Here is a 19,039-nt window from a genome sequence, read left to right on the forward strand (position 1 = left end):
GAGATGGAATTAAATGGATTTAGGGTTGGGGCGGGGGGGGGGGGGGTGCCTTCCAGTGTGTGTTTCGGGGTGTGCGTGCGTGTGTGTGCATGCGTAAACTTGTGTAAAGTTTGTTTATGCTCGCGGGTGGGGGTGCGTGTGTGTGTGTACATTTGTTGTATATGTGAGTGTGTTGGCATATGTTGATTTCTGCAAACATAGCTGCCTTGTGTATATCCGTGTGCATGTGTGTGAATGGGTGGTGGATCATACTGGTCTGCAAGCTTAATACCATATCAGCCACCTGGTCCCATTTTGGTTGCACAGCGGCCTGCTCTTATATCTTCGTCTTCATTCGGGAACGAACGTTCCTTGCGGAATTTTGTGTTTTAGTTTTATGTATTTTATGAGAATAGTATTTTTTTTTTAAGGGGGGTGGGGGTCGTAAATTTACATAAAATTGAGTCGTATTCTGTTATCCCGGTGACATAATTGTCCACGTTTTAAAGGGGTTTTTTTTTTCCCCAAAGGAAAAAAATATTCAAAAACCGAGTAGTATGAGAACAATGTCTTATGTTTGTAAGAAAAAGATGTACTATGTTGAGAATTGTTTTCAATGAAAAAGATGGAAAATGAGAATAACGAAAAATGTGATACAAGATTAAAGTTGTATTTTTTTTTTTCAAGAAAAAAAATATTGAAAAGTCATTTTTTTCTAGAAGAAAATGTCATAGGATAAATTCTTGTTTTTCGAAGGGGAAAATGGTAGAATTATAACAATAACAGTTGCATTTTTTACAGAGGAAAGTAACATGAAAATAAAGGGTTGGGGGTTTTTTTCGGAAAAAAGTGGATTTTTTTTAATGAATATTTTGAAAAGAGAAAAGACTAGAATTTGTTTTTTAGAAAACTATTTTCTTTTCTTTTTTTTTTTAAGGAAAAGAGAATATGAGAATGAATCTCGTTAAACGTATATTATATTATCTGAAAAAAATACGAGTATGAGAGTATAGTCATTAAAAAGATGAATAGATCTAATATTACAAGTGCATCTTTTGTATATGTGGGTGTGTCATCATATGTTGATTGTTGCAAACATGGCTGCCCTGCATGTGTACATGCATGCAGTGTTTATGTATGTGTGTGTGTGTGTGTGTGTGTGTTAATCATGTCCGTCTGGACTCTTAATACCAAATCAGCCACCTGGTCCCACATTGGCTGCACAGCCTGCTCTCATATCCTCTCCTTCATTTGGGAACCAATGGGATTAATCCTAATCCCGTTTATAGACACCCGTCGAGATCAATACTAAACTGCATTTAACTTGATTTGTCTTTAATCTATCACAAAGATGCTTAGTATACTGCTTTAACCTTTGTGATGAAAAGCCAACTCGTATATGTTCTGGCGACGTTTAAGCCCGGAGGCCATTTTCAGTGTACAAATGCTCCATAATCCTAAATTTGGGAATACGGGGACAGTCGGGTGGCGGCTGACCTGGTTTGCGTTGCTCGATCCTCTGCGTTTACCAGCCGTGTTTTCTCCCCTTTTGAAATATTTGCATATTAATTTGAAATTCATTTGAAGTGTAATCATAGCAGCGCGCCTTGCGTGTATAAATACGCGCACACATGCACGGCGTGGTTAATTGTGGGTTAGATTTCCAAATCTCGGGGTGCAGCCTTACTCATTCAACTCAAAGCAGCATATCTGAGAGACATGTGTTACAGACCCCCCCACCCCCCACACACCTCCCCTCCTTTACCGTTTAATTGCTTTCATAAACAGATTAATTTGAAGGAGAAGTGGGGGTGTTTAGGTGGGGTGGTGGCGGGGTGTCTTAATTGCTAATCAGCGTTTCCATGCGGCTCCAGAAGAGTTGAACAGCATTCAGTGCGTTTTCCACGCAAAAGTAACACACAAAAAACAAAACATGAAACGCCTTGGAGCTTGCTGAGCGGAACGAAAAAGGGAGGAGGAAGTAGCACGCAGGGAGCAGAGGAGCGGGAAAAAGAGGGAAGAAAGCCAGAAATATGAATGAGTGAAGAAGAAGATTGAGTGGCAAATATTGCACTGCGTATGGACAAAAGTATTGAGACACATCAGGCCTGCTCATCGATCAGGAATACTCTATCTTAACACTAACACATATTGGGAAACACCGTAGGCTAGCTAAGGCACAGCATCAATAATTTTGGCGATATGGAACTCTTCTTTGTTTTTGTGTCTGTATGACTGTATTATATTGCCCTGGATGGGCAAGTCAGGAACACCAGAAGGAGCAGCACAATGATTGAATTTAAGCAATAAATCATGATAATAATGCACAAACTGTTTGCTTTAGATTCTACGTATCTTTTTAAAAAATATTTTGCGTGTGTGATTTTGTACACCTTTAGCATAGGCAAAATGGTGTCCATACAGTGTATGCGTCTACATGATTTTGTAAGTATTTAGTGCTGAGCTAGGTGCCTTTTTGTGTTCTTTTTTTTTTCAGCGGTGTTGGGCGACACGATATTTGTGCTGTCCTTCCCAAAGCAGAGCCAAGTGGCAGCCATTTACCTCAACAGGAATATCCAGGACTCCAGGACTGCCAAAGCTGGCAGGGACACGGACAAGCTCTTGCCCTCCACAATCAAGGTACACCAACATACAAGTGTAAAAAGACTTTGGAGACTTGGCTTTGTTTCTGCCGCAAGCTCCACCACATACACGGATCCTCACGTAAATTGACAAATGCAGTTTTTATGGGCTCACTGACTTTTTTTTTTTTTTTTTTTTTTTTTTTTTTTTTTTTTTTGTCTTTGAACCCTGGGTTCCTAGGCATGCATAAATAACGGCAATATTATGATATCGCAATATTAAAACTGCCACAATATATTGTCGTCATGTCACAATATTAAAAGCAGCACATCTGTTAAAAAAGTTGAGTTGATTGCCAATTGTACAGTTCTAGCACCCTCTGGTAGCTAGTTTTTCAGTGCAGTTTAATTTTCACAGGGCATGTTTTGGCCTTTCTGTTTAAAATTGCACTATTGGACAGATTAAGGGTAATGTAAGATGCTTGTGAATCGAATCAATATGTGGAGGAACTTGATGTGTGTGCGTTAGCCAAGTAAATATCTTAATATCGTGTTATTAGAGATTGTTGGTTGTTTATATGCATTGCTGTCATGTACAAAAGCACAATATTGTTTTTTTTGTTTTTTTTTTATGAGTTTTTTTTTTTTTTTTTTATATTGTGACTTTTTTTTTTTTTTTTTTTTTTTTTATGTCACCAACCTCCCCACAATATTGTAATAATTATCATATCGTGACCTTCATATCGTGATATCATCGTATCGTGATGTTTGGATATCGTTACGTCCTGCCAGTAAATAACACTTGCCCACCGTGGTCACGAAAATGATATAGTGAAGTAGTGAACAGTGGCAGTGTAAATGCTGTTTTCTTCCATTTTCTCAGGTTATTTTTTATCTTCCATTATTAATGTTGGCTTTTGTTCTGTCAGGCTAATTTTTAGTCAAGTGCATATTTCACGCTTCGCATGATAACGAGCTCTCCTGGCACTTTTGGTTGGAGGGGAGTGTAACACTTGATCATCTCAAAATGTCCTCACTCACTACACACAGCATACAAAACACGAGAAGACGTGTTTTATTGACATAGTTTAGGTACTAATTCTCGTTCATAAACACACTATATAACCTTTGTTTGTATCCGCGAGCTAGTACACACGAAGCTAGCAATGAAGTAAAGCACTGAAGGAGACAATTAGCTTAAAGGAAGTGAAGTAAAGCTTGTTTGAGTGAATGAACGAAGGACACATCAAAAAATAAGCGCACACACACGGTGGAGAGAGAGCGGGGGAAAGAAAGGCTGAATAAATTGAATTTTTCAGATCAATGAGAGGTTCTGGGTCAAAGAGAAGAGCAGTCACTTGTGAAATCAGAAGCACGATGTCAAAAAAAAAAAAGACATTCCATAAACCAAAATTTGTTTATTAAAAAAAATGTTTAGTGTAGTAGGGTGTGATCTGAGGATTCAGTGGTCCATGTGTACGGGGCTGAATGAGAATGATGGCAGCCCGGCAAATGATAAAGGGAACAAAGTGTTGCCCAAAACCGCTGAATGGGAGATCACTGACAGATTGTGAAAATGGGGGCGGGGGGCACATTGGGTTAATAATAACACACTATATCTACCCTGCGCACACGCCCTCTCATCTCTTCCTCCATATAGATATTTATATATTTTCTAGCGTTTGCTGGTCAGCAATAATCAGAAAGCACTTTTCTGCCGGGCTGAATTAGTTTAGCCCTCCCTCAACTCCCTTCCAGCTTAGCCCACTGGACCAGGGCAACGTGTGCATCTACTGTGGAGGGGCGGGGGTGAGGTGGGGTTTGTGCATGTTTCAAGCAGTGTGTAACATGGCTGCATGCATGCTAGGGCGAGGCAATTCATCACTTTTATTGAATTCGTCAGTCTTTTTATTTATTTATTTATTTTTTTTATTTTAGGGCCACACATAACGCAGCCCTGCTCCATACACACCTTAGCGTCATTGTCAGAGCAAGTGAAGGACCACGCAAATATTTTTGTTTGTGTGCCTGCTCAGGTGATGAGCGTGGAGGTGCCAGGATGGGCACATCGCCTCCACCAGGGTGTGGCTCTCAACCTGCTGGAGGACATAGTGCTGTTGTGGTGGAGGTCCAGCAATCACGACCAGGATCTGTGGCCCTGGGCACCCCAAAAATTACACGGGAACAACCTGGTTCTGCTTGGCTGCTTGCCCTCGGAAGATCTCAAGGTGATAAATCGAAATGATTGAGTTGCACAGATAATGTGGGAAGAAGTTTTGGAACGATTTCCTTGGCGTCTTTTTGTTTTTTTTAATAATCACAAAAGCCTGACATTTGAACAGGAGTGTGTTGACTTTTTATACCCACTTTAGGCACAATATCAGAAAAGGCATCCAATTGTGTTGACTGACTAAATACTGGTACTGTGTATGTCAAACATTTTCCCAACAAAATGAACATGTTTCCTTTCAGTGCCATTGATGCTGTTGAAGTCAACCATCTGTTTATTTTTTTTTTTGTGTATACTCAGAGCACACAAACACAACGGCGCTGTTTTGGCGTGCAGTGGTGTGCTGCGTGGGTGTCGGGATATTTGTCACCTATAGGGTGGCACCTCGCTCGTCGCACCTCCGCGCGCGGCCGCGTTGAATATGCAGGAGCAGCAGCTTAGCCGGCGCTGTGGCGTGAAGCGCGACGCCCACACGCAGCAGCATCCTCCCGCACGCTCCCGGCCTCTGGCGAGACCCCTCCCCATCAACCAGTTGGCCCCGCGCCCAAAAATAAAAAATAAACAACACATGAAAGATGCCAAATTACCGACGAGGGGCTTAACTCCACACGCTCTTAAATATTCACCTCATGGAGGCGAGAGCGAGGACGAGCGTTACCAATCAACACATGAATATTGAAATCATCAAAAGCAGATGCTGCGAGTCGCCTCTTTATTTTATTTTATTTTTTTTAAGCGTTTATCACACTCCTTCACCTCTTCATGGTGTATCCCCACCCCTCCCTCCTTTAAGAACACGGAAGCCCTTCTGCGTCTAATGAAAGCATTTGTTGTCATGTTTTTTCAGATGCACGGCGTGAAATGGAGCGAGCAGTTTACGCCGGCGACTTGAATCGCTCCCAACTCGCGTATACGTTCCACTTTTGTCCGCCGCGCTATCTACCGCGCTAAACCCATTTTCTCACCAGTCTCTCGACATTTGTAAAAGTCTGATTTCTTCCCCTATGTGGTCTTTATTCATATTCCCTCGTTCCTCACCGTGAAACAAACAGATACAGTAAACAGTGGTGTGCTAAGTTAACAATATTTTTTATGAGGCTCCACCAATATTTGGCGGAATAAAATTATAATAAACGATTAATCAACAGATTATTTAAAAAAAATGTGAATAAAACATTTTTTTTTTTTTGGTCTCTTAGGGCTTATAACAACTAACTTTCTTCTTAATATTCAATAAATACTGAAATGGATTCAAGGAAAAGAGTATTTGTTCAATGACCTCTGTGTCCTCAATTGTAGTATAACCTTGGTGTACTAGTAGGATAATTGTGTACCAGCTGACTGTGTACTACTAGTGGCATTATAGGGTACTACTGCTTAACATCTAGCATGTCACCAAACCCTTGGAGCATCCTTCATATCCATCTTAAGGTCCATGTAAGTTATATACTTTTTGCCCTTACTAGTGGGGACAACTTTGGCATGTTTGTAGTACAATCACATGTAACTAGTGAGGCAAAGCTGTGCACTAGCTTACAAATTGTGCGCTACTATTTGTACTATTATGTATTGTAATGATTGGGGAAAAAAAATGTACTAGTTAACTTCTAGTGATTCACTAGTAGCACGCAGATGTCAACGAGTGCACAGTTTTGACTCACTAGTAGCATGCAGTTGTCCTACTACAGTACATTGTACAATTACATAGCCTAAATTGTAGACTATACTGTAGTAGTGTGCAGATAGTCATCCAGTAGTGGGGGAAAAAAAACGTTACCAGAATGATACATTCGTTCTACCAGTGCACTGAATCGTCTTACTAGTGAGGACAAAGAGCATACTAGTTCATGAACCTTCGACCTGGATATCAAGCATATGGAATAATTGCTCAAATGGTTTGCCTTAAGCAGCTGGTAATATTTTTAATAATCCTTCATACCTCTCTTCAGCAATCCTACTAAGACACACACACACACACACATTCTGCATTATTCCTAATGAAATGTAAACAGCAGATGAATGTTTTCTTCCCGACACATGCGCGTGTGCATGTAGCCCGTTATCTGTCGCCAAACACTTTCCCTGCACGTTTGATCTATATTTGCCGTTTTTAATTACTATTTACTTTGGCGCTGGGCTGCGTGGTGGCGCAACAAGAAACACCCTTAAAAAGACACCCACCTTAAATGACAACAATTAGTTTGGACCAGGGAGGAAGCGGAAAGTATTTTCATTTCTACAATGTCTTTTTTTTTGTCTCAAATTCAAGCAGGAGAAAGAAATATTTTCAAAATTGTTCAGCCCTGCTAGACACACACATGCCCAAAAAGTTCTAGTCAAATCGGACATTAAAAGGTGTGTGAAACAATGGGTGGTTTATTCCACTCTAACCCTAGTGCACCTCCACAAAACTTCACATTCCCTGCGCTCCCCACCCCACACTTCCTTTCCGCACCCATCCCATCATCCCTCGACTCTCCTCCGAGTGCCTCCATCTCTGCAGCCCGTCCGTCTCTCTTCGTCTTTCTCTGCTCCGTGAGCTGGAAAATTGGCTTCAAAAGGCCACTGCTGTGAACAAGGGCCAGCCACACAGTTGGGCCCGTCCGCTTTATCTTTCACGCCGCGGAGGGGGTGCGAGAGGAGGGGGACGATGTGCCAGCCAGCGAGAGAGGAAGAGCGAGGGACAATGGGGAAGAATAGTTTTGAGCAGTCACTGAAACCAATAAGCAGGAGAAAGCTACTTAGCGGGGGCCTCGCTGTCCTGTCTGCCTCTGTTTTTTCCCTGTTCATTTTGCATCTCTGTCTTCGCCCGCTTCCCGTCTCTACGTGTTCGTTGCCACTTTGTCGTCGCACTTCCTCACACTCAGGTGCTCATGGACGCTCATGGCCTCGTTCAGCCTCGGAGGCTCTCGGAGGCGGCCGATGCGAAACCGTTTGAAACCTTAAGCCATGTTTGAAACGCTAAACCAGGCTTTCAATCCCAATTTAGAAACCTAACATCCTAATCTGACACCCTAACCCTGCTGTGAAAACCCTAAACTTGGATTCAAACCCTAATTTGAAACCCCCATCCTTCTTTGATTCCTTAAACCAAGAAAATAAAAAACTCATTTGAAACCTTAACTTGTGTTTAAAACCCAAACTTTTGTCTATCCCGAATTTGAAACCCTAATGTTTTGTCTTGAAACCCTAATTTGACATTTTGACCCTTGTTTGAAACCAAAAATCAGATTCAAACCCAAGCCGTGGTTTCATATTCTAATTTCAAACCCTAATATTATCTTCAAACACTATTTTGAAACCCTTACCCACATTTAAAACCCTAACATTGAGTTCAAACCATGACTTCAACCAAATTGTCCTGCCAAGAGTTCAAGTGGGATTTATAATAATGCTTTGTTGAGACGTCTCAACTCCTCCCAAATCATCAGTACGGCACTACTATTGGCCATTCTACACAGAGGATAAAGAATATATGACTTGGTATCATTCTGTTACTTAAACGATAAAGCACTGCATCATAGAAGCTAATTACCGTTAGCATTAAGCTAGCGAGCTGAAAGGCTAAGCTATGTTGTTTTAAATATGCAAGGAGTCATTGTCTATCCATTGTATTTTCGTTTAGGCAAACCACCCTTTCTTGGGGATTCCCATCCTCACCCCCAGGGAGCAGCAGGAGCCTGCTCTGCGGTGGATTACTTGGAGCAGAAAAATAAGAAAGGGGGGGGAAACCTTTCAGAAGGACCGTCGTCATGCCGTAGACCATGCACAGGCAAAATCAAACTCCTTCCTCCTCCTAATTCCCTCTTCGGCGGTGCGTGCCAAAAAAAAACCCAAAAAAAAACGTGGCGCCGGGCAGCTTTTGTGGGAGACGATCCGTCTTTCTGTCCACACGGCAAAATGAAACGGTATGGTTTAACCAAAGCCGCCACGCTCAGCATGGGCCTCCGTCGGCAGCTTTGTGGCCGTGCTTAAATCCCCCCTGAAAAGACGAAGACGCGCCCCGAGAAGCTCCGCCGAGTGACTGCGCAACTGTTGAGCCGCTCGCCCGGCAGCTGGTTGTGATCCAGGTGCCTCATTTTCAATCGTCAACTCTTTAGAATTGGATCATATTGACCAAGGCTTGTTGTTTGTGGTCGTTCCTCAGCCCGCCGAGGATGTTTGAGGATGATGTTTGTTTATCGCTCGCACTCGGGGAGAAGCTGCGCTTGTTTAACCTTGAGTTGAAAACGAAATGCTTATCATTGGCGTCCTTGATTGACAGTCTGGTGTTTACTAGCGTGACGCTTTGCTCTGTCCCAACGAGGCTTCAGGGTTCTGTTTTTGCTGGGTGGAGGGAGGAGGGGGTTGACCTTGGAAACCCTAATCCAGACTTAAAACACCAATTTAAGCGTCAAACCCTAACTTGATTCTAAAATAGTTTTGAAACACTAAAATGAAACCCTAGCCCTGGCTCAAAGCCCTAATTTGAAATCCTGCAAAGTCTGCAAACCTCAACTTGAAACCAAATCTCATTTGCCCCAAGGTTGGCGCCAATGTTGAAAACTTAAAATCTTAACTCTGTCTTAAAACCCTAATTTAATACAGTTTTAATTTAAAGTCTTAGTCTTTATTTGAAATCTTAACTCAAGCTCAAAACCTTGGCTTAAGACCCTAACTTGAAACCTTAACTCTGGCTTGAAACACTAATATGAAACCCTAACCCAGGTTTAAAACCCTAACATTGGTTTCACATCCAAACTTGAAACCAAGACCCTCGTTTGAAATCCGACCACTGATTCAAAACCTAATTCGAAACCCTGACATTGGTTTCAAACCCCACCATTGTCTCCTATCCCCCTCTGTGTCCTCAGGTCCTGAGCTCAACGCAGACAGAAGGTGATCTTCTGCTTTGTACCTTCAGCCATCATCAGCCCGACCAGCTGCTGACCGTGGAAGCGGCCGCAGGACCCCAAGCTTCCCGAGAGTCGTCCTGGGCTAAAGCCTGCGTGTACGAGTACGCCAAAGGACGCCTGCACCGCCTGTCCGTCGCCCGCATCCCGCTGCCCTCCCCCGCCGTCTCCTGCTCACACCACCCCAGCGAAAGCGCGCTCCTCCTGGGCCTCAGCGACTCGTCCCTGGTGCTGTACGACCAACGTCGGGGGGTCTCCTTCCGCACCCCCTGCCCTGCACCGCCCACCCTTCTGGCCTGGCACCCAGCCGGAGGCTTGGCAGTGGCGGCGGTGGTGGCCGAAGAGGGCGAGCTGATGTGCTTGGACTTGGGCCTGGCGCCCGTCAAGGTGGCGTTGGTGGCTGAGGAGGTGACCCCCGCCTCCACACTCAGACTGGCCCGGCACATGCGCTGCCCCGGCGCCCTGCGGCGACTGCAGTGGGCTGCGGGTCCAGAAGAAGGCGCCGATTTGGCGGATACGATGTTGCTGGTCTTCAGCGGGGGTCTGCTCGCTGCTTTGAAATTACAACTGGGTATGTAGCAGACATGTCATATTCAAAAGCTTGAAACCCTGACCAATGTTTGAAACCTCAACTAACACTGACATGAAAGCCTCATTTTAAATCTTAACTTTGCCTTCAAACCACAATTTTAAACTTAAGACTTGAAACCCGAATAGAAACATCCAAACTCGTTTGAAACTCTTATTTGAAACCCTAACCCAGGCTTGGAACCATGTTTTGGAGACCCTAACCCTGACTTGAGGCCCCAATTTAAAAACCTTGCCTTCACTTGAAACCTTAAATTGATACAATAATCTTTCACTCGTTTAAAAACCTAACCCATGTTTGAAATCCTAATAGCAATAATAATAATGATGATGATGATGATAGGGCGGCACGGTGGATGGATGGATAATAATAATCATAGAAACTCTAACCCTGGTTTGCAACCATACTTTGAAACCCTAACCTGACTTGAAAGCTTAAATTGAAATCCTAAACTAGGCTTGAACACCAAACTACAAACCTCAATACTGGTTTAAAACCCCAATTAAACCCTAACTCATGTTTGAAAGCCTAACCTAGACTTGTAACCCCAATTTGAAACCCTAACTCTGTTCTAAATAAGCATTATTGGCAATTCTACTGCTGAACTAAATACAATCTTAAACCCTAATGTGAAACCAAAACTCCATTTTGAAACATTGTATTCAAACTCAGTGTTAGAAAGGAATGTGAGGGTTTGAGACCCGGGTTGAGGTTTCAAGCCCGAGTTGGCACACCAACATGCATCACCTAATTCCCATTCCCAGTATTTGCTTTGCTGTTCTTCCATCACTGCTGCTGGTGCAGACCCACTTTTGGCCCACACGTGTGCCCAGATGAGATTTCTGTGTGCAGGCAGAGGGCGGCTGGCTAGGTGGCTCGTGTGTTTAGTGGGGTGTTTGTGAGGGGGGGTTTGCGCCAGTGAGCTTATTTCCTCTTATGGAGGAGGAAAAAAAATACACAACTTGGAGCTGGGCCAAGTCTTTCTTCACTCTGTCATGTAGCGAGCCTTGTCAAAGGAGTCAACACAGAGAAGTGCGCACAAACAAATAAATGACTTTGTGTGCGTGCGCGCGCGTTTGTGTGTCTGGTGGCGGTGGGGGGGATTATCACGGAGAAAAAGACGCGCAGTCGCTTCCTTCATCAAAACGTTGGCACACGATCAGAGGAGGCGACGCAATTGTTAGAGGACACCCTCCCCTTTCCATGCATGCAAACGCACCATCTTCTACCGACACACACGAATGCAAACGCACGCACGCACGCACACTTTTCCAACGCTCTGTCGCTAAGTCACAATTAAAGAGTGCGTGTGACACTCTGAGTGCCTGTGTGTTGCGAACACATTTTGATTGGCAAACTTTATCAAGGCCCCCGAGGGAGAGCGCAGCCACCGCAAACGATTTATCGGAAAACTGCGCCCCACAATGCACCTGGAGGGGAAGGAGGGCGGGGGTGCGTTTGCCCACCCGGGGCGATTATTGAATGAGCTCTGAGAGCAAGACTCCCGCTCACCTTGGTGTCCGCCCACAAATTAACTGGAGGATGCAGTGGAGCTGTTGGGACCACTTGGAACCGAGGAGGGTGAAAGCTTTCAGTTTTGCTCAGATTTCTCCTTAACCATCTTTTTGGACTTCAAATTGTGCACACACAAATTAGGGCGAGGGTTGCTGTTAGGTTTGGAAGCCATTCGTGTTTCAAATTGGGGCTCAAGCTAATGTTAGTGGTTCAAGTTACTGGTAAATAGGAGGTGGATGGTCCAAGTTTGCCAACAAAGACTTGAGTCCATAATGTTATACCCTGACCTTGATTTGAAATCCTAATCCAGTCTTGAAACCCCAATTTGAAACACTCAAACCCAGGATTGAAACCTGACTCGAGACTGCAAAAATGGCCTGAAACCCTAACTCAAATTTGAACCTTGCTTTAAAACCTTAAATATAAGACTGCTACTGACTAAAAGTCCTTAGGTGAAACCCTACCCTTGTTTGAAACCTTAACCCAGTCTTAATACCTAAATTTGAAACCGTAACCATGGTTTTGAAACCTTGAATTGAAATCCTAAACCGAACTTGACACCCTAAAACTAAGGATTAAAACCCAAATTTGAAATCCTTACCCATGTTTGTAACCTTAACACCGTCAGTAAGAAACCCTACCCTTGTTTGAAACCCTACCCATTAGGGATGTAACAATAACGGCAATATCGTGATATTGCAATATTAAAACTGCCACAATATATCGGCGGCGCAACGTCGCAATATTAAAAGTAGCACATCTGTTAAGTCATGTTGATTTCCATTTGTGCTGTTCTAGCACCCTCTGGTGGCTAGTTTTTCCCATGCAGTTAAATTTTCACAAGGCTTGTTTTGGCCTTTCTATGTTTAAAATCCACACTAATGGTCAGATGAAGGGGAACGCAATATACTTGTGATATGTGCAAGTGAGTGCCTTAATAATAATAATAATAATAATAATAATAATGGACTTTATTTATTTCGTGTTATTCACGATTGTAGGTTGTTTATATGCATTATGTACAAAAGCACAATTTTTTTTTTTTTTTGTTTTACGATATTGTGACCTTTTTTTTTTTCTTTTCTTTTTTTTTTGTATCGCCGACCTCCCCACAACATCGTGATAATTATCGTATCATGACCTTCATATCATGATATCGTATCGTCGTTACACCCCAACTAACCACGCCTTGAAACACTAATGTGAAACCCTAATTCTTGTTTTGAATCCTAACCCTAATTTTAAACCATAAACATGGTTGAAACCTTAACTTTTGTTTGAAACCCGAATCCAGGCTTGAAACCGAAATTTGAAACTCTAACCTTGGCGTCAAGTTAGTGTCATCGTCGTTGTCTTGGCTAAAGCACACTCACTCACGCACGCACACGCACGCATACACTCCCTGCAGCAGATGTATTTACACACATTAGCACACACTGTAGGGGATTTGGGGCTTGTTAATTGCTAGCTTGTCATTTTAATTGCCTCGTCTCTCCCTCACAGAGGCACGCACACACACAGGCACATACACACAATCACACAGACACCTTCCTCCATTAATTTGACACTCAAATGAATGCAGAGGAACATTTTAATGCTTATCCAATCAGAACTCGGGTTCATTTGAACTCATATGTAGTAAGAATGAGTGTGAAGTGGGCACCCCCAACTCAAACCCTGTCTAAAAAAAAATTGAATCAGGTCAAAATGGATCCTAATCAGCCTTGGCCGTTCATCTAGTGTTTGTACACATGCAGACAGACTGTGCTAGCGGCTAGGTTACCAGAGCTCATTGTTTCATCATCCAGTAGCCTTCTAATCTGTTCGCACACAGCAACAAAAACAACCAAACACCTCTGATTAAAAGTTATTAGTAGTTGCCTCCAGATCTGGAAATTTCAGGTGAAACTTGAATTAATTCAAGGCCTAAATATTGCACCTGAAAATATGAACCGAGTTTAACCGTAACCTGAAACTCTAATTTGAGTCCTTGACCCTTGCTTCAACCCTTAAACCTCGTGTCAAAACTCGACTAGAAGTCATAGCACTAGTTTGAAACCCTAACTTATGCTTTCTTGTTCATTTTTTACATACTTCCAAATAACCTTTAGTAAATTTTATTAAACTTATTATGATGATTGAACATGCGGCTATTCACATCAACATAGCATAGCATAATTGCTTATCCAAATGTGGGTCAGGAGTCCTGAGTGAGGTCCAACTGGGCCCGTTGCAGCTCCTCCAGCAGCGTCTACGTGCCAGTCAGGTGCAGGAGGCCTTGGGGGTGCTGGAGGCCATGGACTGGAGCAGCGCGGCCGACCAGTGCTGGCAAGGCCTGAGCGCCATCGTCAACCACCTGCTGAGGCTGCCTCTGGACGCCCGCACTGAGGGTGGGCTCTAACGCTGACTTTTATGTACTTTTATACCTTATGCAACACAGTGGTGTCTTGAAATCTGACTATTTGGACTATAATGCCTGTGACACTTCCAGTCTCTGTTACAAACTGCGAATGATGCTCTGTGACATTTAGACAAGATGTTCTCAGTGGGAAGTTGCCATTGAGCACAAAGGGTCATCAGCAGGTACTGGAAGAGTCACTTAAGGCATACATTGTTTGTTTATTGTTTATTTCTGCATGCAGAGCAACTAGAAGCCACATTGGCGACGTTTTACACCCCGCCCACGCCTCTTCCCAAAAACGTTATGGCAGACTACAAGGAGCAAGTCCACAAATATGCCAGACGCTTCTTCCACCATCTTGTCAGGTACAACACAGCGTGTTCATGCATTGGAATATACAGCAAAGACAAGAACATTATATAAATATTAATTTATTTATTTATTTTATTTTATTTTTTTTGCAGTTTTTCAGCAAGTTTCTCAAAAATGTCATATTTGGAAAATGGCCCATTTTTGGAATTCTAATTGTCTTTTTTTTTTTTTTTAAATCGGAAACACAAAGTATTTTATTTTCTTCATTTATTCCTAATGTTGTTCATTAGCTTTTTATTTTTCAAATAATTTAAAAAAATGCACATATGGAGAAGTGACAAGTGTCTTGCATTTCCATTTTTGTCACTGCAAAAAAATGTTTCATTGCCATTTTCCCGCATATATTTCAAAGTTGTTACTTTTTATTTTTTTTAATACTTCACATGAAGAGATAGATACATGTTGTTTGCATTTATCCATCCATCCATCCATTTTCTTGACCGCTTATTCCTCACAAGGGGTGTGCTGGAGCGTGCTATCTCAGCTGGCTTTGGGCAGTAGGCGGGGGACACCCTGGACTGGTTGCCAGCCAATCGCAGGGCACACAGAGACGAACAACCATCCACACGCACAAGCACACCTAGGGGCAATTCGGAGCGCCCAATTAACCTGCCATGCATGTCTTTGGAATGTGGGAGGAGACCGGAGTACCCGGAGAAGAGCCACGCGGGCACGGGGAGAACATGCAAACTCCACCCAGGAAGGCCGGAGCCTGGACTTGAACCCGAGTCCTCGGAACTGGGAGGCGCATGTGTTAACCAGTCAGCTACCGTGCCGCCCTTTGTTTGCAATTATTTCTTTAATATTTAAAAGCTAACAGTTAATTAAACATAAATGTTAGTCATGAACTCCTCTTGTGCTTGTGCTGTCATGACATAGAAGAAGATTGTAAGTCATCTTTCAAGTAACAACGTCACTACTGAGGGCTGCAAGATTGTAAAGTGCTGCAAGAAGTACGGTCCAGAAACGGCCCGTCAGAAAATGACTCCCATTTCAGAGCCGTTTCAAGTTGTCTCGTCCTGCTGCTGATGCGCATTTCAAACATTGTGCACCTGTTTGCGCCGTCCTTTCATGCTGGCATCTGTCGGCGTGCGTTTGACTGAAATGGACGCTGTTGTTTACGCCCGCCGCTGGCATCTCCCGCTCCTCCCCCTCTGCCTGGTTGGCATCCCTCCCTTCTCCTCTCTTATCGCCCACCTGCATTCTTTCTCTCTCCGTCGACATCAAATGAAGGAGGACACACACACACACACACCAAGCATATCTTCCCTTGTTTTGTTTGTTCCATATAGTTGGCTCTTGACAACACGAAGCAAGTTTAGCTTTTTGGTAGCCTGCTTTCTATATGTTTCGAAAGCTCCTTTCAATGTCCTATGGTGTCTAAATATTGTTTTTTGGACTGATATTTAATATTTGTCTTTTTTTTTTTCCAACCATTTTTCAGACATGAACGCTTGGAGAAGGCCTTCCTGCTCGCCGTTGATTTGCAAGCAAAAGATCTTTTCATGGTGAACTACAGTCATTTATTTTTACCACACACTTCTCTGTTTGGCTTAAATAGACAGTGAATTGATCGGATTGGCTGTGGCTAGACATGTGGGTAACAGGACTGACATGAAATTATCTAATTGGCTGTTGACCAGAAAAAGAGATTAAACATTCTTGACATCACATAGCTCATGATATCACATAGCTTAAAACCAGTTGAAACCAGATGCGGATTACATCAGTTCAAAACAGACACTTGACCTCACGGTCATGACCCAAACTTAATCCTGGCGTGACCCAGTCATGAAAAAAAGTCTTCCGTTCACATAAAATTTTAATATTCTTTAAAAATAAATAAATAAAGGCTTTCCGCCTAATAAACACCTCTCCCACTGCAGTTGAGTCGCCACTATTTTCACAAATCCGTTAATTATGACCAACAAAATCTTGTGAATGGCAGCAGCTGCCCGCATAAAGTGATTCAATCCAGATCGGTGACACAATAAACAAGAGTTAATGACGCCTTTTCGGCCGCGTTCCCTCTCATTCTGCCGCCGCACTCGTCTTCTCACTCGTGAAGCGGCAAACACAAAATGGCCTACAATAAAGGTGCGCCGCCACCTGAGTTTCACATGAAGTTCAAGAGGCTCCGCTGGCTTTGTGCGACCCCCGCTTTCTTTCCGCACTCTATTCAACCTCGCCGCCTCGTTGCTCGCCATTTGCATTTGACTTGTAACCCATTCAAGTGTCGGGGAGCAGGTGTGACGGACGCCTTTTCAGCGGCTCTGGGCTTGTCCCTTTTCTTCCACTACACGCTGAAATGATCCTCCATGCGGCGGAGCCCCCTTTTTTTTTTTTTTTTTTTTTCTTTTTTTTTTTTCCTTTTTTTTTTTCCTTTTTTTTTTTTCCTTTTTTTTTTTTTTTTTTTATCCATCCATACGCAGCCCGAGTTGTGGTGAAAAGGTGGAGCCAAGGCTGTGGACCTTGAAAGGGTGACGAGGAGGGGGGTGTTGCGGAAGTAAAGAAAGGGGAGTAGTTGATGGTACTGATATAAAGTAATACAATAAAGTCAGAATTGTAGGGAAATGTCTTAGGAGGCAAAGATATTTTTAATTTAAAATCTTTCTGGAAATGGTCTTCAAGAGGTTAGCATTTTTATGAAAGTGTGTTGCATTCACTTGGAGAGAAAAAAGATCCTGTTTTTCTGACAAATTTTTTGGGGAGCTTCTTTTTTTTGAGTATTTAAAAAAAAAAATATTTTCTGTTTTATCTGTGTTATAAAAAAAAAAATTATTCAGAAAAACAGAAAAAAAGAATACTCTGAAAAACGGGGGGTAGGGGGGATTACTCCGAAAAACAGGGGAAAAACATTATTCCAAAAAACAGAAAAAAAAATATTCCAATAAACAGAAAAAAAAAATTATTCCGAAAAACAGAGCACCGACTTCTGTTTTTCAGAGTAAAAAAAACCCAATGCAAACGGCTAAAATGTTCGGAAGAGTATTGCATTCACTTGAAAAAAAAACAAACAAAAAAAAAAAAAAAAACCCTGTCTTTCTGATTAATTTTTTGGGGGAGCTTTGTTTTTTTGAGTCATTTTTTTTCCTGAATATTTTATTTTCTGTTTTACTCTGTCATAAAAAATGTTCCAAAAAACAGGGGAAAAAAATGCTCCGAAAAACAAGGGGGAAAAAATGTATTAAAAAAACAGAAAAAAATAAAACAAATTCCAAAAATCAGACTTCAACGGCTTGCATTGGCGTGTATGGGCTATCAGCTATCCAGTCTTATATACAGGTCAGTGGTCTGCAACAAGCCATTTGGAGTTCAGAGGTCCAAAAAAAAATACTCTGGAAAAACAGGAGTTGGTGTTCTGTTTTTGGGAATTTATTTTATTTTTTTCTGTTTTTTTCTAAATAAATTTTTTTCCCCCTGTTTATCAGAGTATTTTTTTTCTGTTTTTCAGAATATTTTTTTATGATAGAAAAAAATATACAGTAAAACAGAAAAAAATATTCAGAAAAACAGAAAAAAAAATACTCAAAAAAACAAAGCTCCCCCAAAAAAATTGTCAGAAAAAACAGGTTTGTTTGTTTAGTTTTTTTTTTTTTCAAGTGAATGCAATACGCTTCCGTACATTTTAGCCGTTTGCATTGGTTTTTTTTTGTTTTTTTTGTTTTTTTTGCCTCGGTGATCAAGCGAGCAGCAAAAGTCAACAGTGACATTTCACCCTTCGCTCTAATTAGGCTGTTATGTTGCTTTAACCTGCCGCTTGGCCGACGCCGCTGGGCCAGGCTGGGCTGTTTGATGGAGGGGGGGGGGGGGGGGGGGGGTTAATGAGGGTAACCTCCCCCAGCAAAATCACCCCGTCCTCACCAAACTTTCCGACTTCTAACTTGCCCGCACAACTCAATAACGCATGGTCGACTGGCTAAAATGCACACACACTCCAACGCAGATGACCCAGCATGATACTCACCCCCCGACCTGCCCCGTCGCCACCGCCTCCCCAGGCACTATTGTTAACCACTAACAATAGCGCTTCTCTCCAAAAGAAGAAAGCTTTTGTTCAAGTGAAACACTTTAGTGTCGGCCCAAATTGAAGGGGAGGGCGGACGAGGTGGGGTCACGAGTGTGTTGGGGGTGTTTGGATAGAGGCCGTGATGCGGTACAAGTAAAGGTCTTTTTTTTTTTTTTTTTTTTTTTTTTTTTTCCTTTTTTTATTTAAACTGAGGTATTTGTAATATTTGGAGGGTTATAATTGCCTTCACTAGCTTTTGATAATGACTTTAATAATGATAAAATATAAGCAAGGTCATTCCTGAATTATTTTTCTCCTCTACTTTTCCCGACTCATTAATACTTGATACACACTTAATGAAATCAAAAATGGTGTGAGAGCACAATTTTATGCCAGCTAATTTGCTACCCGCAATTATATACAATACCTGTTTTGATAACTTCACACAATGGGAAAAAAAAACAAAATAA

The 19,039-nt window shown here is 42.4% G+C and overlaps 1 protein-coding gene across 4 annotated transcripts in view; it reads left to right on the forward strand.

Annotated features, from left to right (window-relative positions):
- Positions 1–19,039, forward strand: part of wdpcp (WD repeat containing planar cell polarity effector) — a 56,668-nt gene that overhangs the window by 23,940 nt on the left and 13,689 nt on the right. For all 4 annotated transcript variants that reach the window (XM_077495578.1, XM_077495579.1, XM_077495580.1 and 1 more), the window contains 6 exons: positions 2,477–2,619; positions 4,598–4,789; positions 9,645–10,254; positions 13,989–14,177; positions 14,430–14,553; positions 16,005–16,068. In XM_077495578.1, coding sequence (XP_077351704.1) covers positions 2,477–2,619; positions 4,598–4,789; positions 9,645–10,254; positions 13,989–14,177; positions 14,430–14,553; positions 16,005–16,068 — 1,322 coding nt within the window. The remainder of the gene's footprint in view (positions 1–2,476; positions 2,620–4,597; positions 4,790–9,644; positions 10,255–13,988; positions 14,178–14,429; positions 14,554–16,004; positions 16,069–19,039) is intronic.

The sequence above is a fragment of the Festucalex cinctus genome, chromosome 14, assembly GCF_051991245.1.
Source record: "Festucalex cinctus isolate MCC-2025b chromosome 14, RoL_Fcin_1.0, whole genome shotgun sequence".
In the NCBI taxonomy this organism is placed as follows: domain Eukaryota; kingdom Metazoa; phylum Chordata; class Actinopteri; order Syngnathiformes; family Syngnathidae; genus Festucalex; species Festucalex cinctus.